This window comes from Motacilla alba, chromosome 11 (genome assembly GCF_015832195.1).
Source record: "Motacilla alba alba isolate MOTALB_02 chromosome 11, Motacilla_alba_V1.0_pri, whole genome shotgun sequence".
Classification (NCBI taxonomy): Eukaryota; Metazoa; Chordata; class Aves; order Passeriformes; family Motacillidae; genus Motacilla; species Motacilla alba.
In genome coordinates this window covers 14797755-14825627 of record NC_052026.1, presented here as the reverse complement: position 1 = coordinate 14825627, position 27873 = coordinate 14797755, and the positions used below count along the sequence as shown (strand labels likewise).

Here is a 27873-nt window from a genome sequence, read left to right as displayed (position 1 = left end):
ACCTCCACGCCGCCGGGGGGCGCTGCGCGGCGCTGGGCGGGCGCGGCGGCGGCGGCGGCGTTTCCGGGTTGGCTGCGCGGCGCTCGGGGCGGCCCCGCCTGCAGCCGCCGGCACCGGGCCCGGGCCTCGGCAGCTCCGCGGGCCCCGCGCCCGCCGCCCCCGGGCCGGCCCCGCCCCGCCGCGGCCCCGCTCCGGCCTGGCCCTGCCGCCCGCCGCCGCCGCCCTCCTGCGCGCCGCGCCCCGCCTCGCCGGCCTCCCGCGCCGGCCCCGCGCCCTCCTCCTCCTCCTGCTGCAGCCGCCGCCCGGCGCCGCCATGCCCGGCCCGGCCGCCGGCAGCCGGGCGCGGGTGTACGCGGAGGTGAACAGCCTGAGGAGCCGCGAGTACTGGGACTACGAGGCGCACGTCCCGAGCTGGGGGTAAAGCGCCGTGCGGGGACCCGCCCTCCCTGCCGCGGGAGGGCCTCAGCCCGTGGGGAGGGTTTCCTGATCCCCCGCTCCCGTGCTGGGCTGTCCCCGGGGGGCTGCGGAGGGGGAGAGGCCGGGAGGGGACCCCGCTCCCCGGCCTGCTGCCCTGTTCGTTATCCACTCTTCCCCCACCACCGCCTCTCTCCTCTTGGTGCCCGCAGCAACCAGGACGACTACCAGCTGGTTCGAAAGCTCGGCCGAGGGAAGTACAGCGAGGTCTTTGAGGCCATCAACATCACCAACAACGAGAGGGTCGTCGTGAAGATCCTCAAGGTGAGTATCCCGTTGATGATGTAGTGGTTTGTGGTGGCTGGGAGCGAGAGAGAGAGGAGCTGGGTTGGCAGGGCCAAAGAACTGTTGGATTTCTTTCTTCACCCCAAAACTCCTGTTTTCTCGTTAAGGACATTGGGATGGTGTGTTTGGAACGGATTTGGTGTCTTGCGTGCTGTAGTGATGTTTAGATGTCTCCACCCCTCCTTGTCCAGCGTAGCTCAGGGCTGAGAGTTCCTCTGGTGGGGGAGAGCTCTGAGTCCTGACATTTGAACAGCGTTGCGTGTTCTGCCTGTGTTTGGCAAATCGTATCTGGCAATGCCTGTCTAAAACAGCCCAGGGACTGCCATTTCAACAGGAATGTGAAGCCTGGAGGGGGGAATCCTTCTGTTAATCTCTAGACAGCCGGCATGTGGCCTTTTCAGAGCCAGGCTGTGGGATGCTCAGCGGTTAAAAAAGCACCAATATTTTATATTCAGTCCTTTAGAGGATCTGATGTGGGAAAGAACTTCTTCACAGCAAGACTACAAACACTATGGAAACTTGAGGGGCTCAAGGAGACCTACCAAAGTTTGGCAGTGTTGGTGACCTGTGTGCTGATGTGTTGACCCTGGTGGGGTTGGGCTGTGGGGACCTTTGTGCAGCACTGGGAGGTTGTAGTTTGGGATGGCTGTGCACGTGTTTTACACTGCAGGGCATGTCTCACCGTGTTTGACACTGAAGCAACAGCTCGCAGCGAGCTGTGCTAACTGTCCTAGCCACACTCTGTGTTGGTGATCTCAGGGCAGGCAGGGGAGTTAAGACAGAGATGAAAGGTTAGAGTTGCAGTATGTTTGGTTCTGGCTTGGCTGACACTTGTGGCTGTCACTTGTTGGACCAGCAACACTTGTCACTTGTTCCCCAAGAGCACGTGGGAGCCAGTGTCTGACCATGGGTGTCCTAAGAATTTGGGCACACGTTCCTCCACAGTGTGCAGGGGGGTCTGAGCTTGCCGCCCATGCCGCCACTGAGAAGAGCAGCTTTCCAGGACATGCATCTCTGTAGGGCTGTAGCCTTAAGGCATTCACTAGATCCACTCAGACAGCGTGTCTGACTGTCTCTGCTGACATTCCCACTCTCTCACTGTGCCTGCTTCCTTGGCATCTGCCTTCCCAAAGAACTTGTCATAGTTTGTCCAGCCAGCACTCCTGGGAAAGGTATGATCTCCCATCTGCCTCTGGGAGGAGGCACACAAACCCCAGCTTTGGCTGTGGGCAAGGAGGTGGCCAGGTGAGCTGTTTGGGAGAGCCTCTGTGGCTGAGCCTGACGTCAGGGCAGGGTGGTGAGGTTCACATGTCCTTGCCGAGCCAGGTTCCTCTGGCATGCTCCCCCTCTTTGGATGCTTTCTGCGGTTTGGTGTTTTGTCTTTTTAAAGCAGATGAATGCAGAAGTTTTTGCTGTGAGACAGTAGTCACAAGTGGCAAGTGCAGAGCTGGATTTTACAGCAGGGTGCCTTGTGGCTGGCCTGGGGAAACTGCACACATGTGCATGCTGCTCTGGAGCCCTTGATGGCCTCTTTGGGACTGCTGTGGTTTATTGAGATCCCAGGTCTTGTCCCGCATAGAAAGGCACCACGAGGCTGAGAGGAGGCTGCAGGGAAAGTCATCCGAAGCCCTGCTCCTTGCCTCTTCCCAGCCCAAAGAGCCTCCCCTGGAGCCATGCTGCTCTGCCTGGGGCAGCTGAACTCTGTCACGTCTGGGGAGCCTGTCAGCCTTGGACGGTGAGTCAGCTGGCAAGAGTCATCTGAGGGCAGCTGGGTGCTCCTTCTCCTTGGGGCCTGAATGTGTTGCCTTAATGCCCTGCAAGCAGGAGACTGGATTGTCCCAGATACGAAGTGGATGGTGTTGCCACTGGTTCCTCTGGCTCTCCACACTTGCATTAACATGCAGACAGCATTCCTGTGAGTGAGCAAGGAAAAGCAGAAGGTCCAGATAAATAAAGATGAACTTTCTCCTCAGTGGAAAGTGGGTCAGTGAAAAGAGAGTTTCAGAGCACCACGTTGTGTACATTATGAAAACCTGTGAAGTGTGGCAATAGCATCACTCTGATCTGTGGAAAGTGCCTCTGGTTTCCTGTAACTAGACTCAAAACTTAATTGCAAACATAATTGCATGTATCTACAGGGGAGCCTTAGCAAAGGGGCTGGGTGTCTGTGTTCCTCCTAACTGAGGAAAAATTTGGATTCTGTGAGATGAGAAATGCAACCAGAAGTCTTCAGGTTTTTGTGTGATGCAGGATGGGTCAAAGGGAAGTACCATGGTTGGGCAGTGGATGCAGCTGTTTAGCACAGTTGCTCCTTTCTCTTTAACATTTTTTGAGAGTACAGTCGATGTTAGGTGTTACAGTGAGTTTTAGCAAGAGTCACTGTCTTGATATCTTAGCTTCATGGGAAGTCACTGGTGTGTCTTCCTAGCCTTTGCTCTTTGAAACAGCTTGTCCTTACTGAGCTCAAGCTGGCACATAGCAAGTACTTCTCCTGCTTTGGTGTTGGACTACCTGAACATCTTGTACCATCCTCCACAGAGGTCAGGAAATTTTATCACCCTTTGATGCAGAACTGAGCCACAGAGATTTCCTGTGTGACTTTGGGCAAGTCCCTTAGCCTCAACAAAGCTGAGACTAGAGCATAGGTCCTGGTTTAGGGCTGCAGGAGGGTGATAACTGCTCTTCCTCTTAGGGCAGCCACTTGCCTGGTTTGTCTGTAAGTGCTCCATGAAGACTTCAGCTTTGGACAAGGCCAGGGAGCTGAGAGCTGTGGTTGGTACCTGGGTGCTCTCAGCCTTTTGGGCTTCCATAAAGCAAGGCATCCTGTTTCCCTGGCCAGTACCCAGCATTTCCTCTCAGTTCTGCTACCCTAAGTGCAGGACCAGGCATAATCCTGCAGGAAAATGGAATGTTATTAGATGTGGTCATAACATGTATCAGCAAAGGAAGAGAATTAAGATCATGCAAATGACTTAGACATTACCATTTTCTGGATCAAGTGCCTTACAAATATGGTGCTCTTAATGTCACTTTTCCTGGGAAAATTCTGCAGCTCTTTTTAAAAAAGGCAAATGAAGCGAGCAGGTTGCTTCTCACTCCACTGCAGCAGGACATCGGGATGCACTGTGTAGGATGGTGTGTGCAAAGCAGTGGGGCAGGATCCTGGTTTGCCACACAAGACACCCCCTGCCCAGCATCCTCCGGAAGCTTTTATCTTGAGCAGTGAGGCAGAGGGCAGCTCACACCCCTTTTCAGTGTATTCAGGGAGCAAAGAGTGAGAAGGTTCTGAAGTGTGGGGACTCTGCACTGTACTGACCTTCCTACCCCTCAGGTTAGTAGGGCATGGAGTCAGCCAGCAGCTCTGCTCCACAGTCCCTCGCTGGTGTTGGAGGTTCCTGTCTGCTTTTGGATCTGGCTGGCCTGGGTACAGCTGTGGCCCTGCTTCCTGCCTGCCTTGGGGCAGCCCACACCAGGAAGGGGGAGTGTGTGAAAGTGTTCTGTACGTGTTTTCATGTCGTGCTTAAATCTGATGCTAAGGTTTGACTCCCAGGATGAGGCCTGACATTCCTCAGCATGTACAAAGGAAGTTTAAGACATTCTTGTTGCCAGTGAGTCCTGTGTTGTCTACATGCAGTGCAGGTATCTGAAGCACAGCTCTCCTCTTCCATATCTTACCACACAGAAGTTTTTGATGGACCACTGAGGTCAGTCTGTGCTGTCTCTTTGATGAACTTGTCATTTTGTTTTTCTGCTAATGCAGCTCCAAAATGTCTCCCAGCGTGCCTTTAAAGTGAATCCTCTGTTCTGGGGTAACAGTATTCTTGGAGGATGTGAACAGTGTTGCAAGTTGCCACTCCAAAAGCCAAAGGCTGGCTTTCCACATTGCTTGTAACTGCTACAGGTATACCATGCAGTGAGAATGATGCTGTTATAACGAGTGACCTGCAGTTAGTGCTGGTGCTGAGTGTTGGCTGTACCACCTGTACAGGTGTGTCCTTCACCTCCCAGTCTCCTGTACTGCCTCCATCCCTACTGCACCCCCTCCATGGGGGTGGAGATTACAGCATCACTGTTGGCAGGTCTCTACAGGAATCAGGAGTCATCCTGCTTTTGTGATGCACCCGTGTGTCCATGTATGCTCTACTTGCCTGCAAAGCATTAAACCCATCAAAAAGAGGCTGTTTTGCCTCCTAGTGTGGTTAACCTGCATAGGCACAACATGGGTGGAGGTAAGGGAAGAATGCAGATGCAAGGAGAGGGACCAGTGAGATGGAGGTCCTGCAGCAGTGATGAAATAGCCTTTTTCTCCCTTGGTGGCTTTTGTCCCTCTGTGCTGAGTCCATGCACTGGAAATTTCAACCATGTACATGGTTTCACAAGTGCATTCTTGCTTGTTTGGCTTTGTCTTTCCCCTGTTCCCCCATTTGGGCTGTGTGAACCCTCCGGAGCTGCTCCTTATACCCAGCACTCTTGGAAGATCCTGCCAGTGTTGAACTCGAGTTATCACTCTAGTAACTAGAGAACCAAGTTGGGATGGTGGCTCTGCCAAGTTTTCTTCTGTCTCTACAAGCTTTAGAGCCCACGTACATCAGCTTGTTCTAGAGGGGGCTGAAATGACTCTCACGCTGGTGTGCAGAAGGGATTGCACAGGGAAATAGGATTGGATGCTGTTGGTCCCTCAGGCTGGAGCTTTTGACTGCATCAGTGACCTTCCACCAAAGCCGTTCAATGCCTGCTCCTGGTAACTCTGTGTCTCTTGCTCCTCCTGCATTTGCATGCACTGAATCAGCTCCCCCTGGCCCACTTCCTCCTCTGGCAGTCTTGAAATGAGCCCTTTTGCAAGAGAGATGGGTACACAGCTCTTGTCTTTCAAACACCGGTTGCCCACAATGAGCTTGGCAGAGTTGGCTGCTGGAGTCCAGCCTTGTGTGAGCTGAGACCAAGTGGGACAGTACTGGGTGCCTTGCAGCGGCCTGGAGATGCAGCTGGTGACTCTCGTGGTGGTGGTGGTGGTATAACACCAAGGAACTGATGAGCTGCAAAGCTGCAGCTCCCACGTGGAGACGGGTGAGATACAGCCTTGTGTCTGTCCACAGGGGCCTGAAGGAATGATTCCCATCCCATGGAATGGTGGTGGGGGGGATCAGGGCTTGGTCCTCACATGTCTCCTTTTTAGTTGACTGCAGAATTCTTGATGTATCATGGGTGGTTCTGAAGCCCCAGGAGGGTTGTTTTGGGGTGTGCCATGTTGGAATGAAAAGGATTCTGAAGGAAAGAATGAAACTGCCTTCAGAATATATGCTGGAATATTCTACCAAACTTAAGTATATTTTATTTAACTGAAAAAGCAATAGTACTTTCATACTTTCAAGGTATGTTTTTCCCCCCTCTATTCTAAAATTCAAGAGCAGCTCACAAAAGTTTGAATTTCCACAATGGAAGTGGTAAAATGCAAACAACCAACAGAATGTTAACATAAGTGGGCTCCTCGATTTTGTAGCTCTTTGGAATACGATTATTTGGTTTCCCAGCTGATGTCTGGCAAAATAAGCAGAGCTGCTCTGAAGCCAATTTTCCTATTGAGCAATTGGTGTCGGGCTTTATAGGCCGATTATTGTGATCCTTTTGATAATACTTGCTAGAGACAAATGAGCTTCCAGTGCCAGCTTTTAAATGTTCAAAGCCTGTGACAGGGATGCTGCTCGAGCCTTTTGCTGGTCCTGGACATTGTGTGTTCACATCTCCCTGCTTGTTCACTGGAAGCAGCGTTGTATTTCCAGGCTATTCAGGCTTGGTGAGCAAAGAATTGATTTTTTTTTTTAATGGGGTGATCAAATACATTACTTTAGTTTCTCATGGATTTATATCTTTTGACTGCTAAACCTTCTTTCCTGCTGTGCTAACCCCAGTTTTGTTTCAGAGCACCTGCTGGGCAAAACCCAGCACCTTCTGGGATTCCTTCAGAGCAGCACGTGTGCTCCTCAGCTGGCAGCATGTGTGCACTGCCTGCTCTGGGCTAATGTAAAATGATTTTTATGCTTTGGACTTAACTTGTATTTCACATGCCTTCCTGGTCACTGCTTTTCTTTCACAGTGAGAAAATGCATAGAAAACTTTGGATAACAAATCTGATTTCTCTCTTTGTTTGAATTCAAGCAATGCCTTCCCAGGTTGCTGGGGAAGGCTGGAACTGGAGCATCTGACAGAACAGTGTACTCCCTTTGCTTTAGAAACCAAGCAAAAAAGATGTTTAACCAGGCGGCCATTTATTCCTTCAAGACAGGAAGTGATGGTTGCAGTCTTTTATTTAAAGGTTTATTTTAGCAAACAATGTTAATTCTCCCAGCTGGTGTTTGCTGCAGCTGGACTCCTTCCCTGCTTACAAGTTTACATGATCCTGTGGAAAATGACCCAGGATCTGTTCTCTTGGTCACAAAAAGGTGTTTCCTTCTGGATCTACCTGACTGCACAGCTTATTGTGTGACATTTTTCTCTGCAGAGGGATAGCTTTGCATGATGCTCCCCAGTCTTTGAGCAAAGAGAGTTGGGATAGCTCTGGTTGCTGTCACTGCCTCTTCTGCCTGACTTTCAAGTGAATTGAAGCATCTTTATCCATTTGGCTGGTAGGGTGGGAAGCCTGCAGCCAGCAAAGGATAGGTGGCTGAGGACAGAGACCATCCTCCTGTGGCTGGAGGGCATCTTGTCCCTCTGCTGTGGGCACTCAGCATAGTGGACAGCTGGGAGCTGCATGTTTTGTCTCCACAATCCACAGCCAACTCACTTCCAGTTTGCCTGAGGAAGGAAGCAATTTTCTGGGAAACTGGAAAACTGGCTTGTGCTAGACAGTAATGTTGTTCTAAGGGTACTGATGCAGTTGAAGTAATTAAACCCCTCCCAGAGTAGACACGGTTAAACTGAGACATGTCTTTTAGCCTGGTTTCCTATGGAAACGAGTCTTACGCAATCCTGCTGTCTGTCAGCCTTTCTCCCCCTCCTCCCCCCAGTAGTTTTTGCACTGGTTGGCCAATTTCAACCAAATGCGACAGAAGTCTCCAAGCTGTCAAGTTTGTACAGATTTCACAGAAGTAGGTGTTTGCACAGAGCCAAGGGACTGTGTTGGAGCCCCTTTCAGAGGGAAGGGCTTTGACCTATACTGGTCACTGGAGAATCCCAGCATGGAGGAAAGCTTTGAAATACCTCTGGCGTGAGAACAGATGGAGTTGGAGGCTGTACCTGTGTAAAACATTGCCTTGCAAACACAGGCAGATCAAACTCAGGAGCAGTTAATTTTGTTGAGGTGCCTGCTCCTTTCCTCTGCTGGAAGTCCCCCTCCCAGTGCAGGAGGACTGGCCTGTGTAGGAAGCACAACCTGAAATGCTGCTGTTCATAGCTTGGTTTAATAAAATAGCCTTAAATGAGTATTGTTAAAAATACTCTGGCTGCAAGGGCTGGTGTTTTAGAAGCTGTCCCTGCTGGGAGAGGCAGATGGTTGGAGGCCATAATAGCTTCAGTTCACATTTAATCCATGTGTGTTTGGAGTCAACATCCTTGGAGAGACAGATCGGGTGACTCTGAGAGACAGTTGTAGCAACCCAGACTTAATCCTGGTGCGTGGCTGATATGCTGCTGCCAGCCTGTAGTTTCAGCTGTACTGGGCTCTGGGACATGAGGGAAGTCAGCAAAGTTTCTCTGGTTTGAACAGTTACCCCCAGGGCAGTGCTGGCCATGTGTTGGAGTGGTTTGCACCAAGGTGTTTGACTTGCCAGATGCAAGAGCTTGGGCTTGGAATCGGTTATTGGGCAAAAAAGGAGCCCCAGTGATGTGCCCTTGGATAGCACACGGTGTTTGCAGCTGTGGCTGGAGCAGTGGCGTGGGACCTGTGGGTAGGTGAAAGCTTGGGGGATGGGGTGCAGGCCAGCAGTCACCACTGAAATGGGGAAACTGCTCCCCCCCATTGCTCTCTCTGAGGACACTCCTAGGCAATAGCTTTTCCTCTGAAATGACTTCAGCCCTTGGCATTTCTTTTGCCTCATCCTTGTTTATTTAGTGGTGTAAAACCCCACTCCGAGCCTGGCTGCGTGCGGGGAAGAGCGTCTGAGGATGCAGGGCTTCCCAGCCCCAGCCCTGCCTGGACGCTTGTGGGGCCTCGTCCCAGCTCACAGCTGATGTGGGGATGTGTGACCAGCCTGGCCAGAGCTCTGCAGTCCTGCAGCTTAGCAGGAAAAAGTGCAAACAGCAAGTGGCTTTCAACTCTCCCTCTTGCTGAGACAGTGTTCACCTGAGTGAACCAGTCTTCCCTTGGTGATATTAGAGATGCTGCTGGTGGTGATTATCTGCAGGCATTTCAGGCCAACTTTTTCCTCTCCTTTTTTCTAAAAGTCACTGATTTTGTCTGCTCTAGTGTTTTAGTGTGTGGTGGGTAAGGGTAGATTTCTGATGGAGATAACGTAGAGCATCATTTTCCCATCCTGCAAAAGGTGAAGGAAACATGTAGAAGTGACTGGAAGACAACAACTTCTGCCCCAGTGGGAGCAGTGGTTGCTATGAAAGGAGAGAAGGGAATCTTGGAGAGATAGAGGGATATCCTCCCCTAGCTGATGCAAAAGGCCCCTGAAATAACTACAGTACAAAGGAAAAGGTGTTTCAGAGTGGGCTTTGGGTTCTCTTGGCTGTGTTCAGGGACTTTCAGCTCCCAGTCAGGTGCAAGTGTTGCAGCAGAGAGGCTGGAAGGCATATCTGTCATAGCCAGGCCATTCAGGGAGCACCTTCAGGATATCAGTGCCTCAATTCCTCTTTGAAGTTCCTTGGAAAACAGCTTGTGTGTGCATCTGCCTCACTGGACAAGCAGAGTAACCAAATTACATCCTCTAATTCCATCTTGGCCTTCTGGTAAGATCTGTGCATGTGGGTGACACAAGGGCGGTGTCCGTCTCCATGCTGACATAAATTAAATTAGTTCCTAATGAAGCATCCTCCTCTCAGGTTCCAAGATGCAGCCCTCACTCTTGCTGGTTTACATGCCCCTGCTCTGGCTGATTCTCCCAGGAGCTCCAGCATTCTCTGGGTCCTGCCCTAGGGCTGTTGGTCGCCCACTCTTCCCAGCAAGCCCTGCCCAGCATCGCTCCAGCTCTGACAGCTGCAGTGGCCTTGCTGCCATTTTCCACAGTGGCTTTATGAGGTGCTGACGCTCCCTGTGCTGGCATTGGTGTTATTTTTGGCACTTTGCTTCAGGCTGAGATTCTCATCTTTTGGCTTTAAAGTCTAGCTCATGCCTTTTAACTTGCAAGAGGAGAAGAGCAGGATTCGAATCTGAAGGTTTCAGCCACCTGAAGAGCCTGGAAATACAGCATATTTTATCACTTACATAAATGCCATATTTTCCCACTATATAAAACCTTCTGTTCCTTCTCCTGTCTGCTCATGCATTTCTGCCAGGGGTCCGAAAACAGGGACTGCCTTGGATTTGCCTGTAAGGGGAGTATGAGTTGTACCATCAGCATTCTGTGGTCGTCATAGAAGTGGGAGGCTGTGGCAGAGGTGAGGTCGTGAGCATGGGCTATTGAGCTCCTGTGGCTCCCTGTCCTTCACACAGACATCTGCCAATGTGTGTTACTTTGGGAAGGTGCCTCATACCTTTGCCATTCCTCATCACACCCCTCCACACACACCAGATTCAGTGCCAGATGATGAATGTTTTAGAAAGCTAGAAGTCTGGAGGGGAGTGCTTTCATCAGCAGCCTCAGAGATGGGGCTCTACTAGCAAAGGGCTTTAGCAGTCCCTGCAAGATGTCTCTGCAGTTCTTTTTAGTGGTACTGGTGGGGCAGGAGGGGATGTTCCAGCTATGGAATGAAGGACTAATAGACTTGGTGACTTGCAGCTGGTGCTGCCCACACTGGTCAATTGCCAAGGCTCATTAAAAAGTCTCACCTCTTATCTGCTCTAAACTGCCTTTCATTTCCAGCAGGCACGGAGCTAGGGCTGTGCTGGGAGTGGATGAGTTACAGAAACGATCATTTGCATTGAAGTGAACCACTGGATCAGCAGAGTGTAAAAGCCAGCCCAAGCACTGAGCCTCTGCCTTGGGAGCAGCTGTTCTTTGTCACTCTCCACAGGGGGATGTCCAGAGGAAAGCTTACTTTGCAAAGAGGGCTCCTGAGACTGAGCAGATTAGAGGAGGAGTCAAAACTGTTTAAAATGTCTTTAGGCTTTAAAAATAATCATGGTTGTGGATGCAGTGACATGCAGTGCAGTTGGCTCTGTGCATTTGAGGTGGTTGCAAGTGAGGCACAGCAGTGTCTGAGTTTACAAGTAATCTTGGTGTTGGAGACTCTCAGGTTATTGTTTCATGGGATTCAAGTACTCATTGGGAAACAGTTTGAAAAGGGAAAGATTGATTAGTGCTGCTAAACAAAAGCAGAGGTAGGTCCACCATGCTTGTCCTGTGACTCTGAGTGCACAACATGAATCAGCATGCTGAGGCTACCACATAGCAGTCCAAGGCACTTTTAACCACAGTTACTGGAGTCATGGTTCTGTTTGTCTGGAGTTTGATTGTCCCCCTGATGCGTGGAAGTGTTTCATGGATGAGAGGGAAATCCTAGCTCATGCAAAGTGTCTGTCTCCTCTTTGGTGCTAAAACTGTTCCCATGTGAGGGTGGGAGCAGAGAGAGGAGGGGAGGTGATGTGTTCCAGTCAAAATCAGTGGCAGAAATCAGTGTTAATTTCTGAAAGGACTCTCACTTCTAATTTCTTTTGTCTATTTAAGCCAGTGAAGAAAAAGAAGATAAAACGCGAGGTTAAGATTCTGGAGAATCTCCGTGGTGGCACCAACATCATTAATCTGATTGACACTGTCAAGGATCCAGTGGTAGGTGCCTGTGTTGGGGAGGTGTGCTGGGATTGCCTTCCCACCAGCTGGAGGCACAGGCTGGTTGGTTTGGTGGGCTCCTCTTCCTTTCCATGTTCCCTAGACTCTTCAACACCCCTTCTGTGTCCTTTGTGAGTTGCCCCAGCTGATGGGGAAAAGTTTTGAAGTCCTACAAATTTTCTGCAAGAAAGTTGAGCCTGTAACCTTCTGTCTGGCATCTGTCACCTAAGTACCAGCCAGGGCAACTGGATATTAAGCACTTTAATCCTTCTGGTTGCTGTCCTACCCAGTGACCAGTGGTCATGTCATGGTCTGCACTGCCACAGTTACCCCATTTTCTGTGACTGGCAGCTGGCTGAGGGCTGTGACTCCCGGCCTGCTGGCAGCCCTGGAGAGGAAATCCTGCTGCAGTGTTGGCAGTCCTGGCTGACCTCTCTCCTGGGAGGAAGGCTGGGAGGCCTTAGCTCCTGGTGACACATTTTGCCTTGCCCAGTGTGTGCCCACATTTTGCCTTCCATGACGAGGGGGGGAGCAGCGCTGGCCAAAATGCCAAGTTGGTGCTCAGAGTGTGGGATGTGAGCAGGGCTGCACTTTCCATGTCCTGCTCCCACCCTGCTGTCCCTAGTGAGGGCTGGGCAGGAAGCAAAGGCTTTCTCAGGTCTCTTGGAGCCAAAGAAAGGTCAAGTGTGTATTTTAAACCATGACTTTTTCTCTCTTGCAGTCAAAGACCCCTGCTCTGGTGTTTGAGTACATCAATAACACAGATTTTAAGGTGAGTTTGTCTTGAGTGTAGAGAAGGGAAGTTCCCATTTCTGTAAAATGCTGTGATTTTCTTATAATCCTCAAGAGCTGTGGGAGGAGTTTTCACAATTGTTGGCTTCACTTCTTTGTCCATGTAAATCAGAAACCTGTTAATGGGCTCTAGATGAAAAGGCATAAAAGGTTTGTGTGCTGAATGTCCCAACTCTGAGGAGTAAGATCAACAGGTTAGATATTCTTGCTCCCCTCTCAATTTAGTAATCACTGCTGTGCTATCTATTCAGCCCGAGTCAATCCCTGAGCTGTAGTGCTCTGTTTACAGCAGTGCAGTTGATGGAGCTGGTGACACTGAATTATTCTGGAATCCTTCAGCCTTGGGAACTGTGGGGTGGCAGGGGCTGGAGAGCTCATCTCCCACTGCTAGTGGGCCTGATAGGGGGAACTGAACATTCTTGAATACATCTTAAGAGCTTTTTTTTCTTGTCTGAGGCTGCAGCATATTCCCTGGCTCTTCAGATGTCTGGGGGCTCCAAGGGATATTACTGTTCCCAAAATGAGGGTCCTTGTGTCAGAGTGCAGCTACAACTGCCTTTGCTTCCAAAATACTTCTAGACAAAAGGGAGCTATAATTAGCAGCCACACCTATCTTAATGGTATCTTTGCTTCCCCCATGTGAGCCTTTACCCTAAATCACTAATTCAGTGGTGGAGAATTAATTGTGCAGTTGCCATTAGAAAGCCAGCAGTCATCCCTCCTGCTCCATTCAGGGATCTCTTTCATTCCGTGTTATGGGATGGTGTTTTTTTCTTCCTTTCTGTCCCAGGTCATTGTGTAGGTACAGGTTTCGTAGGAAGCAGATGTACCAAACACCCAGAGAAGGATCTTGGGCTGGTGTTGGTTATAAAGGAGGCAGCTGGCTCACAGACCAGCTCCTGCAGCCCTGCATGCTGAGGGACAGCACAGGTAGTTTGTGTCCCTCTGGGGTAGGCCTGGTGAGCTGGATGCTGCCAGGTGGGATGTGTGTATGTAGCCAGAGCTGCAGCTATGCTGCAGTGAAGGTCTGAGTGCTGTTTAATCTCATGTAGAGATACACTGCAGGAGCCACAATTACAGCAACTTGCAGCAGCATCTGCCCTGACAGCTCTGGGTGGGGAGAGGAGTGTTGCCTCCATCAAGTAAACAGCCATGAGAGGAGTGCTCTGTGGTGACCTTTCAGGGCTAATTAAAGCAGGTTTGGTTTGCCTGGGCTTTGTTGACATCAGCTGGGCTGTGCCAGTGCCTTGTGTGTTGGGAATGTGCCCCTATGCTTCTGTGACCCAGAGCCTCCTTGTTATGCTGGTCCTAGAAGTTTTAAACTTTCTATTTAGAGACCTTTTAATTATTTCATTGATTTTTAATTTTAATATGTGTCTTGAGATAAGCTACATTGCTCAGGCATTGCTACACCTTACTGAGGATTGCTTTGTGTGTCTCCAAGTCAAAATGTGATTACACCACATTCGGACATTTGGACGTGTCCTTAGAGGAAAAAATTATCCTCAAGGATATCCCCCAGAAACTGACATGTGTCCATGAAGTGGAGTGTTCAGCAGTACCTTGGGGCTGGTGGCCAGCAGGGACTCTTAAAATGCTGGTCTTGGAGTCCATGGTCCTTTGGCCATCCTGGCCACATGGAGAGCCAGGCTGGGCACTGCTGCAGCAGTGAGGAGCATTGGACTGGCCACTGCACAGTGACAGTGCTCAGCTCTGGCTGTTGCATTAGAAACAACTACATGAGCTTGCAGCAGACTTTTGTAGGCTCCTGGGAGAAAGCCTTGCTCCTTGGGGAAGTCCAGATTCACAGCTGTACGAGTCCAAGACAGAAAGTATTGGTGCTTTTGATGCTGATTGGTACAAGGCTGGAATAACTTGTCTTGGGAATGCAAGTGTGTCCCCGGGGCATGCAGTGTGGCTTCTTGTCTTCAGAGCTTATTTGTAACCTGAATTTCCCTAGCTGTGTATGGGGTGTGTGGGTTGTTTGATGCTCCACTCCCATGAGCTGTCTGCCTGTTTGAGTAGGTTCTTGGGGCTGCAACTAATTGCAGATTATAGAGCTGCTTCTACTGAGGGTGCCTGTGGGTGTCTTCTTCTACATAGAAACTCTCAAGATGTCTCTTCCCTTGCTCTGAACTGCCAAGCAGAGAGTACAGAGTATGTGAGACCACTTGTGGTGGTCTCAGCTTGCTCTGTACCTCCACATGAGCACCCAGTCATTGTCCCCCTGCTCCATAGTCCTTATCTCCCTGGGCAGCCAAGTTCTGCTGGAGTTAAGTGCCACAGGAGCTAATCCAGGTGACAAGGACCTCTTCTCTTTGTTTGGATGTGGCTGTTGCTGATGTGCCCATCTCTGTGTTGGCATCTGGATTCAGCAGCACTGATGAGAGCCAGCATGCCACTGGCAAATCACCTTCAGGGTGTGTGAGGGGTTCCCAGGGCAGCTTGTGTGGCTGAGGGCCGTGACTCCCAGCCTGCTGGCAGCTCTGCAGGGGAAATGCTGCTGCAGTGTTGGCAGTCCTGGCTGACCTTCCTCCTGTGAGGAAGGCTGGGAGGTTTTAGCTCCTGGTGACATGTTTTGCAGGCACCAGTTGGTTGCTGACCACTCCACAGGCTTTCATTTTTCTCTGTCCTGTTGGCAGTAATTGCTCACAAACTTGGATGTCTGCTCAGTTGTCTCCTTTCTGGAAGTTCCTTTCTTCCAGCATTATTATTTTCTGCTTTGGTGCTAGTACTTAGACCCCTTTGCCTGTTCAAATGGCAGAACACTGTTCATGCCAGTGCACCCATGGAAGTGGCTGCTGGGTTTCCTCAGCACTCTGTGCCTGGACAGAAGCTGCAGTTCTGTGGGATCCAAGCTGTGGATGATCCCAGATCAGAAGCACAAGCTTTTATTTCACTATTCTTAAATGATGGTATAAACAGCAGACTTAGGTGATACCTCCCCAGAGCTGATTACATTTTCTTAAATTACCTGTCTGGTCCCTTCTGGAAGTGACAGCACTTGCCAGGAGGATGAGCTGGAGCCAGGCTGGATCTGTATTCTGCTGTGTGAGGACAGCAGCCTGTGTGCAGGGTTAGTGTTTCTTCTCAGACCTGCTGCATTACTTGTCATCTGAGAGGATTCAAGCTCCCCACAGCAATTTGCCTTAAATGAAAGCTGCACTGCAGAGCCACATGCAACTGAGGAACCATCAGCTAAATTAAATGTCTTTTGCTAATTGGTTTCAAACTAGAAATGAGATGCCTGCACTTCAGCCATTGTCAGCTGTCACGTATTTTGTAAGTTACCTGGTACTGTGCCTTTCATTGCCCCAAAGAGGCAAATGGAGACAGAGACAGGTCTCAAGGAGCAGTTCTTGGTTGGGTTTGCTCTAGCAGGTTTGGAGCTGAAGATGAGATGGGTAAGAAAGGTGAGCAATGGAGGGTTGCTTCAGGATGTTCAGCCTGCTGGAGTTGTGGGTACAGTAGGCTTTGGAGTCAAGTCTTCCACTTCACCTGCATTTTGGTGACTTTTCAGGCCCAGTTGCTGTGAGTGAAATGTGTGTATGGGTTTATCCTTGTACATCCAGGGTTTGTTTCAAAAAATGGTTGTTGCCCTGCATAAGCAATGCAGAAGTAGAAAAGATTCTCCTCCCTTGTGTGACTGCCAAGACTGGATGCTGTGAGAACTTTTTCCCTTTTTTTTTTCCTGTTGTTGCTGCTGCTGCCCTGCACCCCAAAGCAGTGTGTCTCCTCACAGCCACCCTGTTGCTCTGCAGATGCTGCTTCCTGCACGTAGCCAGCTGTGTTGCTCACTCAAGGGAGAGGAATAAGCATTTAACTCCTGTCAGCCCCATGCTGGGGAAAGTGTGTCTCTGCCTGCTCAGGCACGAACAGGAGTGGTTTGTGATTGGTTCTGTGATGTGTGCCGAAAGCTGGAGAGAGGTGGTGGCTGCCTGTGGGTGGTGTGGCCTTTCCTAGTGCTCTGTATGGAGAAAGGAGACCAGCCCAGGTCTCTCTCGTGGGATCCTGAGTGCTGGGCAGATGTTTGAGCTGGGTCTGAGTGATCCCCACAGTGATGTTTCTGATAATCCTACTCCACAGAGACAGCTGTAAGAACAGAGCATGGGGCATGTGTGCAAAGGTTGTGTCTGTCCTGCCCTGCTAGGCTGGGCAAAGGGGATTTGGAGCCCACTGTCAAAGCCTGCTTGAGGCAGCTGCCTGGGCAGGACCCACTTGCAGTGGAAACCTTGGCTCTGTCCTTCAGAGCTGTCTGTGTTCACTGGCTGCCTGCAGGGCTGAGCAGGCTCCTGCAGGGACTGTTCCCCGTGGTGAGCAGAGCTGGGCACTGCTGGCCACACTGCTGGCCTTGGCACTGACGGAGGTCAGAGGGGCTGGGTTTCACAGGCAGCTCTCCTAGGGAAATCTGTTGAATGCTGTTTGCCCAACAGTGTTTGGGCTTATGATGGCCCAGTGCCAAGGGCCATGAGCCAGAGAAGCAACAGCATTGCAGGTCTGAGGAGAAAGACAGTGGTGACCTCCCTTCTATCCCCTTCCCACTTACAGACAGCAAGAGGCAGAGAGCCAGGGAATAGGGAAAATGAGGCCTAGTCTTGTAATCCACTGCCTTTCCTGCCCTTCTCCTTCCTCAGCTGCATTGATGTTGCCAGGTGAAGTTGAACAGGGCAGTGAATGCCAGAAAGACAAGTTTTACACATTTCTTACAGTGTTTGTAACCTAGGAGGCCATTTAAACAGACCTGGAAGGACTCAGCTGTCCTCTGCTGGCCCTGTGTCCTGCATCAGTTGTGCACAAGTCAGGAAATCCATCCCTGCTATGGCTCTGTAGCTTGTGGCTATGTCTTTTTTGCTCCCTGCTCACTTGTCTGCTTCACTGGGTTGCTCCAAAGCGTTAGGATCATCCCAGCTCATGAGAATACAATGCAGTTGTGTCCTGGAGGCTGTTAAAGCTCTGTGTGTGTAAGTGACACTTGTATGTTGTCAAATGGTTTTTGATTTTGGGGCTGGGCAGGGGCTGTTTGCAGATGGCCCTCAGTAAGGCAGGAACCTGAGGATCTCAGCATGGGCCTGGAGGGGATCCAGGGCCAGAGCTGCTTCTTTGGAATGTGAATTTCAATCCCTTGCTCTGGGATTTTTCCTGAAGCTGCCAAGTGGTGCCTGTGATGGACAGCGGGCTCCAGTGCTGATGCAATTGGTGATTTGTCTGAGCTGTGAGATGATCCTTGTTTGTAAGAAGGGGCAGAGAGGTCTGGTCCCACTGCTGCCCTGTGAGTGTCCTTCCTTGTCCTGCCCTGGCATCTTGCCTTGCTTTCCCTGGAAGAGAGGACAGCTCAACAAGGTTGGGCTGACTCCACAGCCAGTGACAGATAGAGAACAGAAGGCAAATTTTGGGCCAGCTGTGACCTGGTGCAGGAGCAGCAGGAAGATGAGTTTTCCTGTGATGGTGCGGGTGGCATAGGGCAGGTTAAAGTGCCCCCTGGAGCTCTGTCACTTCCACATGAGCTGCTACAGGACACAGGAGAGGAGAGTGGTGGCAGTGAGCTCTTCCTCACAACTCGAGTTGTGCTCTCCTTGGTCCCACAAGCATTCCTGTGCTCTTCAGTTGCATTAACCTTTACCCTGGAATAGAGGAGAGGATAGAGCCCCGTGGCTTTAAGGCTGGCTCGCTTCTTTGTGCTTCCCAATCCCATGCTCCTTTAGATTGATGTTTTCCTCTCCCTGTCACACTCAGAACACCTGGACACCTTCCCATGTGTTCCCAGCCCACCTTCTTTGAATGCTGTTGTCAGTGCTGACATACAAAGTCATCACAGTGACTTGACAACAGAAAGTAAGTCACAATTTTCGGTGCCTCCTCCAGAGCTTTTGCTCTGTTCCCCTTGGACAGACAGCCAGACATCTGATGCTGGAAAGTTGTGACAAGTCTGAATGATGCCAGTAGCATTTCACAGGAGCTCTTATATCCTTTCTGGATTTCCTGGCAGGTCTGAGATCAGGAGAGCCCTCAGAAATGGTAGCATTCATAGGGAATCTGGAATGGATCAATGACTGGAAGCAGGTGGGGTGCAGGAAATTAAACTAATCCAAATATGGAGTATTTATTTTTTCTCTCTTTTTTTTTTCCTCCCTCCCTAAATCTGTTTCAGCAACTGTACCAGATCCTGACAGACTTTGATATTCGGTTTTATATGTATGAGCTGCTTAAGGTGAGTGGCATTGCACATGACAGTCTGGATGGGGAGACCAGGAACGAGAGTGGAGTAGCAGGGCTCATGGGGCACTGTTGCTAAGAGGTTACTTCTCTTGTGTTCAGTGCAGAATCCAAGTCTCATAACCTGGGAAGGTTTAGGAAGAGACTGGGTTACCTGGCTTGTTGCTGTGAGGTATTGCAACCAAACTGGGGGCCTTTGGTCACCTCTAAAGAGTCTGTGATTCTCTGAGGTCTAAAGTGTTTGTGATTGTGTCACCAGGTAGAGCTGTGCTTGGTCTCCCTATGACTCTTGCACCATTGGGCTGCTGTGAGGAAAAATCAACTCCCAGAAAAACAGCCAGAGCCAGGACAAGGCCCTTGAGGCAGGGCTGGGGAGCTGTGATGCTAGGGAGAGTAGAAGAGAGGGATTGGCAGCTCCAGGCTTTCCTCTGCTGCAGTATTCAAATGCTGCCCCAGAAGGTGAATTATGCCACTAGTTATGCCAGCTGTTCCATGTAACATCAGTATTTTCCTTTGACACCTCCCAGCCAAAGCTTTCCTTGCCCCTCTGATGAAAGGTGAGGAGTGCCCTAAATACCTCCCCTTAACTAGCCTAGCTTGCACTTCCCCATGGAAATTCCCTCCAGGAGCCATGGCAGGTCTGTGGGATGTGCTGCTCTGGCTCTTGGGGGTCTCCAGCTGCAGGACAGGGGAGGCAGCAGGGCACAAGGGAGAGCTGACAGCTTTCACCCATCCCAGGGCTGTTCTGGGCTGACCTGCTGGAGCAGCAGCTTGGCTGTCTCAGGTCCTAGAAGGGCCTTGGCACTTCTGGGCTGGCACTTTGCAGCTCCCATGCTTCTGGAAATCAGTGGGTCAGGCTAGGAAAGCCCTTTGTGTTCCAGGACGTGGTGACTGAAGGAGACTTCCTGAAACAGATCCAGTGGGCTCAGGGGAGGCTTTCTTCTCTTCAGCCCCATGCTTGCCCACCTGTCTGCAAGGGAAGGACCTTCCTGTGGATGTTGGGAGTGAGCCTGAGGCAGCCTGGGGTTAGGATGGGAGGGGTAATGAAGTTTAGATGATACTTGAGCCTTGGCAACCCAAGACACTAGAGGAGCTTCATCCCTGGAAGCAGTTTGTGTAACCTGTTAGAGATCTCCTGCACTGGAGATCCAGGAGCACTGTTTGCTGTACGTCCTGTGGGCTGTGTCACTGCAGGGCTGTTCTCTGCTGGCATGGAAGCTGCTGCCTCCTTGCTTCCCACTGTGGCACAGGCCCAAGGACAGCGTTGCTTCCCTGGCACTGGTGTCTTGGATATTGAATGACTACAAGCTGTACCCTCTTTCCGTGCTGCTGGAGATGCCATAGCATCTGATAGATGTTGATGGATGGATCTCCCTCCCCTTGGAGATGAGAAAACAACATTCTCACCCCCTTGCTCAAGGGAACAGCTGCGCTGGGGGGCAACTGGTGCAAGGTCATGGAGCTGGGGAGCTTATATGTGCTCCTGCCTACAAGCTTGAAGCAGCTTTGCTCTCCCTCATGTGCTATCACTTGCCTTTTTTAAGGGCAGTTTGGCTTAAATCAGCAGGACAGAGGTGACTTTCCAACTTGAGTGTGTTTTGGAACACAAGTGGAAAGCCTCACTGGAAGGCCATAAAACTGCATGCATGTAGGAATCATTCCCTTTCTAGGGAAGAGAGCCTGACCTGGGAAGCACAGGGCTACCCAGGTTGGAGCACTGGGCTTGTCACCAGGTGGGACAGCTCTCTGCATTGTGTTCTTCAACAACTGTGCAGGGAACACAGGGAACACCTGTGACTGCAGTGAGGCACAAGGTCCATAGAGTCTTGTTGCCAGTTTGTCACTTTATCATGTGCAGCATAAGAGCTGAAACTGCTCATTTCATGTGCCAGGGTTATGGCACTTCTTGTGAACTCTTGCTTCTGGCTGAGAACTGCCTGTTACATTGGTAATGCTGTGCCTGTGGTTACAGCCATGTCTAATGTGTGTGTGTGTCTGCCAGGCCCTGGATTACTGTCACAGCATGGGAATCATGCACAGGGATGTCAAACCCCACAACGTCATGATAGACCACCAACAGAAAAAGGTACTGTGACACCAGGGCTTACAAGCAGGGGTTTTCCAGGGAAACTGAAAACTCTGCTGCCTCTGCACCCATAGCCCTGGCAGCTGCACATACCCCTCTAACCTTTCTTTTCTGGCTCCCCTCCACCTGTACCAGCATCAGGAGATCGTCCAAGTCCCACAGGGAAGCACCTCAGTGGGAGTCCATGGCTTCCTCACTGCTGGGCTGTGCTGGTTAGACCACAGGAAATGGGCAGCACAGGGGCCTTCCCCACCCCATCATGGTACTTGTATGCCATTGAGTGCTGTGTGTGCCTGCCCCAGGGACCTGGAATTTGTGTCAAGGAACTAGTTGGTGGTCCACAGGTCCCTCACTGTTAATCAGCAGTGGCTGTACAGGCAGGGAAAGGTGTATAAGGAAGGGAATCTCTTACTGGAGTCCATCCCTAGTAAGGAGGTTGTCTATCCCTGCAGCTGTGTGGATGGTCTGCCTTGCAGGGTGTGCTGAGCCTCTCCTACCCCATTTTCTGCTCTCAGTCCCCAAGTAAAATCAACACTGCCTTCAGCCCACCCCTTCTAAACAGTGGGATAAGCCTTTTGCCTGTTCCCTAGTACTCAAGGACCTGGTGGTGCTGGTAAGGAGCCAGCTGCCCAGCAGTAGTAGTGTGCTTGCACTCAGAAGTCAGTGGAGCTGCCTAAGCTGGGCCTTCCCCCACCACATGATGTTAGGGGAAAGGGAAAAACCTGATCAGAGAACTGCTGAGAGCATCTGCTGTCCACAGAGGGCCTCCCTCCAGCCTGGGCTCCACACTTGCATCAGGGGATTGAGGTTTGGCCAATGTGGCTTCTCCTGCCTGGCTGATGACTCTGTCTCTCTTTCACGCTCAGCTGCGGCTCATAGACTGGGGTCTGGCCGAATTCTACCATCCAGCTCAGGAATACAATGTCCGTGTGGCCTCTAGGTACTTCAAAGGACCAGAGCTCCTTGTGGACTACCAAGTAAGAGTCTGTCTCCTCCTTGCTGTCTATCCAGTGATAACACTTGAGGCTGCACTTCAGCCACCTTTGGGTTGTCTGGTTTTGCCTGTCAGGGCATTGCCTGGGTTGGAGAGAGGCTGGCTGTGAAGTGCAAAGGCTGAGGCTGCCTGTGCTTGTGGGGAACCAGGCTGTGGTGAGTGTGCCTTTTCTGACAGCTTCTCCTTTTCTCCCTCAGATGTATGACTACAGCTTAGACATGTGGAGTTTAGGCTGTATGCTGGCAAGCATGATCTTCCGAAAGGAGCCCTTCTTCCACGGCCAGGACAATTATGACCAAGTAAAGACATTGTTACCTGGCTTACTTTGTGAGAAGTTTGTCCCCAGTTCATCTTTGTGTGTACAGTGGGGAGGCTCTGGGGATGGGGCTGCCAGGCTGGGAGGATGCTGCTGTGTTTAATTAAGCCATCTCTGATTTGGCTGCCACGTGTAGGAAACTTGTTTTCTGCACATCTTGCGAAAGCAAGTTTCAAGGGAGAAACTCCTTCTGTCTGGATGTTTCCAGAAGGAGGGCTCTTAGATTTGGGCAGCTCTGCCTCTGCAGAAGAGTGGTGGGCTGCCCTTCTGCTCTCTGAACGTGCCTTTTGTTCCAGCTGGTTCGCATCGCAAAGGTCCTGGGCACAGATGAGCTGTATGGGTATCTCAAGAAGTACCACATAGAACTGGACCCGCACTTCAATGACATCCTGGGCCAGTAAGTGGAGAAATGAAATGCTGCCTTTTTTTTCTTGTAAGCACAGAGAGGGAGATTAAGTGATGTCTGTACCCTTGAGGCACTCTCAGCAAAGGCCTGCTCGATCTTCTGGATAACGGTGCTGCTTGCAGGCTTCACATGCAGCTGCTCGTGTCATCTCAGGAAGTCACTGAAATGCAGGCTTTTTCCTTTTGTGTCTCCCATGATTCATGTGCCATCCCCTGTTTCTTCTCTCTCCTGCATGTCCACATTACGTGGAGATGTAGAAACTGCAGTTAAGTGTGGGCTGAGTGGCTCAGAATCTTCCAGTTGAGATTTCTGAAAAGGACAAGTGGAATGGATGGAATAGCGAGGACAGGTTCTGTGAGGCTGGGATTGGTGAGGACAGCTTCTGTGAGGCTGGCTGGCAAGCCAGACCAGTTCTAGTCCCAAGAGTGCCACCCTGCCTGCCACATGGTGTTGTCTAGTCCCTGTAGACAGAAGGGAATGTGCAATGTTGTGCCTTTCCTGGCACAGGAGATCATACAGTTGTGTACCTAAAGAAGAGGATTTTCCACCTTTGGCCGGTGTTTGCTGGGCAGTAACTTGTGCAAGGAAGAGCTGGGTGGCTGTTTGTCACAGCCACCTGTACTCAGAAGTGGCTGGTGGCAGGTGATTCCCAAGGGACATGGGGGTAGTGCTGTGCAGTGACAGCTGGTCCCTTTGTCCCTGTGCAGGCATTCCCGGAAGCGCTGGGAGAACTTCATCCACAGTGAGAACAGACACCTGGTCAGTCCTGAAGTCCTTGACCTCCTGGACAAGCTGCTGCGATATGACCATCAACAGAGGCTGACTGCCAAGGAGGCGATGGATCACCCCTATTTCTGTGAGTCTCTGCAGTAGCTGGGGCCAGCAGGGATGCAGTTGTGGGGGCAAATTTTGGCTCCCCACTCTGCAAAAGCCTTAGCAGCTCTGTGGGGTTTCAGGGCAGTCTCTCTGGAAGGATTTGCCTGGGTGGAGCTTCCGCTTTATTAAATACTGTTTCCTTTTCCTGCCTGGTCTGTCTCCTGCAGATCCAGTGGTGAAGGAGCAGTCCCAGCCCAGCTCAGAAAATGCTGTGCTCTCCAGTGGCATGACAACAGCACGATGAGGACTGGAAAACGACGGGTAATTCAAGATGTTTACAAATAAAAGCAAAACCTTCGGTCACACAGTGAAGGGAAAAGAACCAAGGACCCCCCCCTCCTTTCCCTCCCCTTTATACTCGGCAGAAATCTAACCTTGGGGGGGGTCTTAAACCTCAGTTCCTCTCTGGTGGTTGTGGTTAATGTAACTCTAACCCTGTGGTACCAAAGCCCTGGGCAAATGGTCTTGCAAGAGCTAAATATGTAGTGATATCCCCAGGGCTCCACACAACTGATTCTGGTTCACATCTCTGGATCCTTCTCTTCCTTCTCAGTCCAGCCTTCCCCACCATGCTGGTGGGGACAAATTGGTCGTTCCACCATCAGCCCTTAGCATGCCTCTTTCTAAACTTGCCTTTCTGACTTGTAGACTCTGAATGAACCAAATTCAGGCTGGGGGTCAGCAGGTGCAACTCTGTTTTGAGGTCCAAGTCTTTACTGCTCACTCTGGGCTTGAATTTGGCCCTTGAATTCCAGTTTCAATTGTGAATGCCGGGGTGGTTGGGGGGGGGGGGGTGGAGTTTGACGAAAACCAACCCACAAACCCAGCAGCATCTCGGGATTGGTTTGGAGCATTAAAACGAAGGCACTGATCCGAGTTGCTGGGGAGAGGAGATCCCCCCCTCCAGTGTGTTTGACAAAGGCTCGCTCTGAGAAGAAACTCAATAGACCTGCTTTGGAAACTTGTGAATGTGAGGGCTGCTCTTGTGGCAGGAGAGGGGAGGGACTATCCAGACTTTCCCACCGAGCTCAGGAAAGTCAGTGTTGCAAGATTTCTTGTGATAGGTGTGCAACCACGTACCTCATGACGTGGCTCCCATGAGAATTCGTGCCAGACGCAGACTTGTGCCAGAGCACAGCTCTGGAGCGGTTCAATCCAGCACCGCAGGATGGAGGAGTGGAGAGGAGGCCGGGGAGGAGAGCACAGGGAGGGGGGAGGATCAACAAACAGCGGCGTCAGGGCGGGGGCTGTGCAGCTACTGATCCAGGCCTTGGGATCCCACGCAGTGTTTTAACAAAGTCAGCCATTTGTTGAATTCTGGGGTGCCGATCCTGTTGGGGGGTGGGGGGTTCGTCTTATGGGTTCTTTCATCAGATCCCTCGATGGCTTTATAGCCCCACAATTCACAGTTGCCTCCTCTACTTGTTCTGTGTGTAACTTCATCAAGTGGTTCTGGTGACACTCAAACCTAGACGCTGGAGATAGTGTTTTCCCACCAGCACCTAAACACAGAATTTCCTTCTGCGGCATTGTTGAAATAGTTAATTTTTTATAAGGTTGCAATGTTTCTATTTGAAACATCTGTTTACATTCCATATTCCAATAAAGTTCTATTGGCATCGACAGCAGGTCAATCCATTTGTATAATTCACTGAAACCAATAAATATCTATACGTCTGAACGTCTGCCGTCTCAAATCTATGGGATAGCCAGAAGGCCTGAGAGCTGGAGGCCTTGTCTCCTCCAAGAGGGCAGGTTGGCTCTTCCAGCCCCTCTTGTCTGTGTTTTTTTGGGATCTCTCACTCAGTCTTTGGTTGCAGTTCTTCCTGCTGCCAGCCCTGAGAGTTTCTCTGGGGCAGACTGTCTCCGCTGCCAGGGGCCGCAGAGGAGGTGTGAGGGTTTGGGCACAGCGTGGGGCTCAGCTCTTGTGCTGCACTGGCCTCAAACAGGCACTGCCTGAGGGACAGACCTGGCTGCTGTTACCTGGTGGGTCAGACCAGGTCACACTGCACAGCTGGAACTCGGGGTTCTCCACCTGTGTACCCCCCTGCTCATCTGCTTTCAGCCTGCGTGGATGGCTTGGTCTAAAGATGTGCTGAGTAGGGAGTAGCTGTCTCCTTGCACCTGGGGACATGGCGACTGTCCTGGGGGTCTGGGCTGAGGAGCAGCCTGTGATTGCTGCCATCCTGCAGGCCTTGCTAGCATTTGCTCTCCTGCAGAGGCTGCTGAAGGCATTGGTGAGTGTTCCCAGGCCTCTTCTTCCATCTGCCCACCCTCCTGACTGCCCGGCCTGAGGGGCAGGGGGTTCTCTTGTGCTCTTACACTGTGCCAGTACCAGCAGGGTTGGTTTGGGGTTTTAATATCAAGTTTTGAACTGATTTTAAATATCTATTGAATTGCTCCATTGAGAAGTGGATGTTTCTCATGGCCTGTCCAAGTTGCTATGGGAGAGGCTTGTCTGTTTTCCAGCTCTTGTTGGCATTCCCAGCTTCTGGAGGGGCAAGGCAGAAGAGGTGGGGAGAAGAAAAATGGGTTGCGTGGGGGAACTTTGGTAGGTGAACACTGTTGACCACTGTGTGTGAGTGTGCTGCATATAAATGCTTGACAGGGTCTGAACCTGATGGTGAAATTTCAAGGTGGTACTTGGGGAAGTGTCTGTTCTGTAAACCTGCATCCGGAATTCTTTCCTGGTAGCCTCAAGCACAGGAAGAGAGTTGCTCTTCCAGGATTGAAATGGCTTTCCCTGGTTGCAGTAAGCTGAGAGGCTGGAACAACCTGCCCCTTATCTCCCCACATCCCTACCCCAGCTCTAGGGTAGGACGAGCAGTGACAGATTCATCCTGGAGGGAAACAGCAGCTGAGCAAGAGTAGTCTGGGAATGAGGAGGGTGTGGAGTCTCCTGATCCCAGGGCAGTGGGGATGTTTAACTGCAGCTTGCACCAGTTTATCTCTGCAGCCAGTGGCTCTTCCAGCACTTGGAGCAGGAAATCCTTCTCTCTGGACCTTATAAAAGCATTCAGGCTGTAAGGACAGCCAGGAACTGGGGAACAGTGCTTTGTTCCTCGGAAGTTATGAGAACGGGGGAAAATGCATCTTCATCTGCTTTCTCCTGGAGAAAGTTAGGAGAGTCCTAGTGCATGTTCCTGGCCTTTCAGCTGGCCTGGCTCCAGCTTTCTAGCAGAGGTAGAGCATTGGTTTGGCTGAGTGCCTTGTAAGAGGAAAGGCTCAAAACTGAGTCCCAGCAGCCTCTGAGGGATGCAGTAGGAAATGGATGCAGCAGGGAGCTTTGCCAGCTTGTCTGTTGCAAGTGTGTGGGGCATGATGGGTGCTTTTAGTGGAATTATGGGAGGTGTTTGTGGTAGTGGAGGGAAACTCCAAACAGCAGTTCATGGAAAAAAAGTCCGAACTTGTGTCTGGCTGTCCATGACAGTTCTGCTTTGCTGGACTGCATCTCTCTCTTGCCTTGCTCAGCTCTGCCTTCCTTTCTCGCCTGTTCCAAAGCAGGCTGAGGTTCCCTGCTGCCCCCAGATCCAGAGGGCCATGGAGGGTGCTCCCGGGCCTGGCTAGGGGTGGGGTGGCAGATCCGGGGCAGCGTGCCCAGCCATCCTCCTCGCGGCGCTGGAGGAGCTCCGTGCTGAACTGGCAGTGCCCCGCGACGCTCACTTCCCTCCTCCCGTCTCTCCTCAGGTCCGATGCTGTTGCTCCCAATTTTCCATAAGCAGAATGAGAACCAAATCAAACGTCCCATCGGCGCGGTAGAGCAACGGCGGGCGGACTGCAGGGCTCAGAGCGGGGCACACGCCTGGCTGGACGGCACTCGCCTCGCTATGACCGCAGCCCTTCCCTCCGAGTGTTAAAGGTTCTTCTGCCTCTGTTTCCTTGTTGAGCTCTTCCTGACCCAGAAAGCGTGGAAATGTGAAGGGTGTGCAAAGCAGTTGTTGGTTAGTCGTTCCTTCCTCTGTTCCGGCTGTTCCCCCCCAACCTCTGATGGACAGTGGTTAGACAGCTTGTGCCTGTCTCTTCCAGGACATGGGGGTTGCAGGGGATGTAGTATCGTGATGGACAGTTCTATACTATAATGAAAAGAATTCTATATTGTTGAATAAAAGTTTTAAAAGAAGCATGCAAGGAGGAGTATTCAGTGGGGAGGGAGCTGGAGAGTGCTGGCAGAGGGAGTTGTGCCCGGCAAGGAGAGGCTGGGTGAGGAAAGCAAGAGAAAATCGTACAAAATCGTACAAAGTCAGTGTGGGCAGAGGCAAAGGAGCCACTTGCTACCTTTCGAGATATTTCTCCTTTCCCTCCTTAGGCCCCCACACTCTTCTGAAGGTGCCTGCCTGGGTGGAGGCCTGAGTGCTAATGCTGGTACCTGTTTTATCCAACCTTGGGGGGGCTTGGGCAGGGCTATGTCTCTGAACAACTGGAGTTCCTATCTCTTCTTCTTTCTTGAGCTCAGGCTCTCTTCCTCCCCATGACTGCAAAGCTATGAGCCTGGAGGTCCTGCCCAAGGATCACTGCATTGCAGGAGTTCCTCTCAGATGTGGTCCTTCACTGGCAGTGCTCAGG

The 27873-nt window shown here is 51.2% G+C and overlaps 1 protein-coding gene across 2 annotated transcripts; it reads left to right on the top strand.

The window, feature by feature from the left end:
• The first annotated feature begins 58 nt into the window (after nucleotides 1-58).
• Nucleotides 59-27445, top strand: CSNK2A2 (casein kinase 2 alpha 2). 2 transcript variants are annotated; one of them, XM_038148160.1, is made up of 12 exons: nucleotides 59-417; nucleotides 627-738; nucleotides 11526-11627; nucleotides 12349-12399; nucleotides 18568-18627; nucleotides 20635-20718; nucleotides 21585-21695; nucleotides 21910-22011; nucleotides 22325-22425; nucleotides 23142-23290; nucleotides 23478-23571; nucleotides 26998-27445. In XM_038148160.1, the coding sequence occupies exons 1-11, from the start codon at nucleotides 314-316 to the stop codon at nucleotides 23552-23554; spliced, it is 1053 nt and encodes a 350-aa protein (XP_038004088.1). In that variant the 5' UTR covers nucleotides 59-313; the 3' UTR covers nucleotides 23555-23571; nucleotides 26998-27445. The 2 variants fall into 2 exon arrangements, with proteins under 2 accessions (XP_038004088.1, XP_038004087.1); XM_038148159.1 differs by lacking the exon at nucleotides 26998-27445 and having other exon boundaries at nucleotides 246-417; nucleotides 23478-24988.
• The last annotated feature ends 428 nt before the right edge of the window (nucleotides 27446-27873 follow it).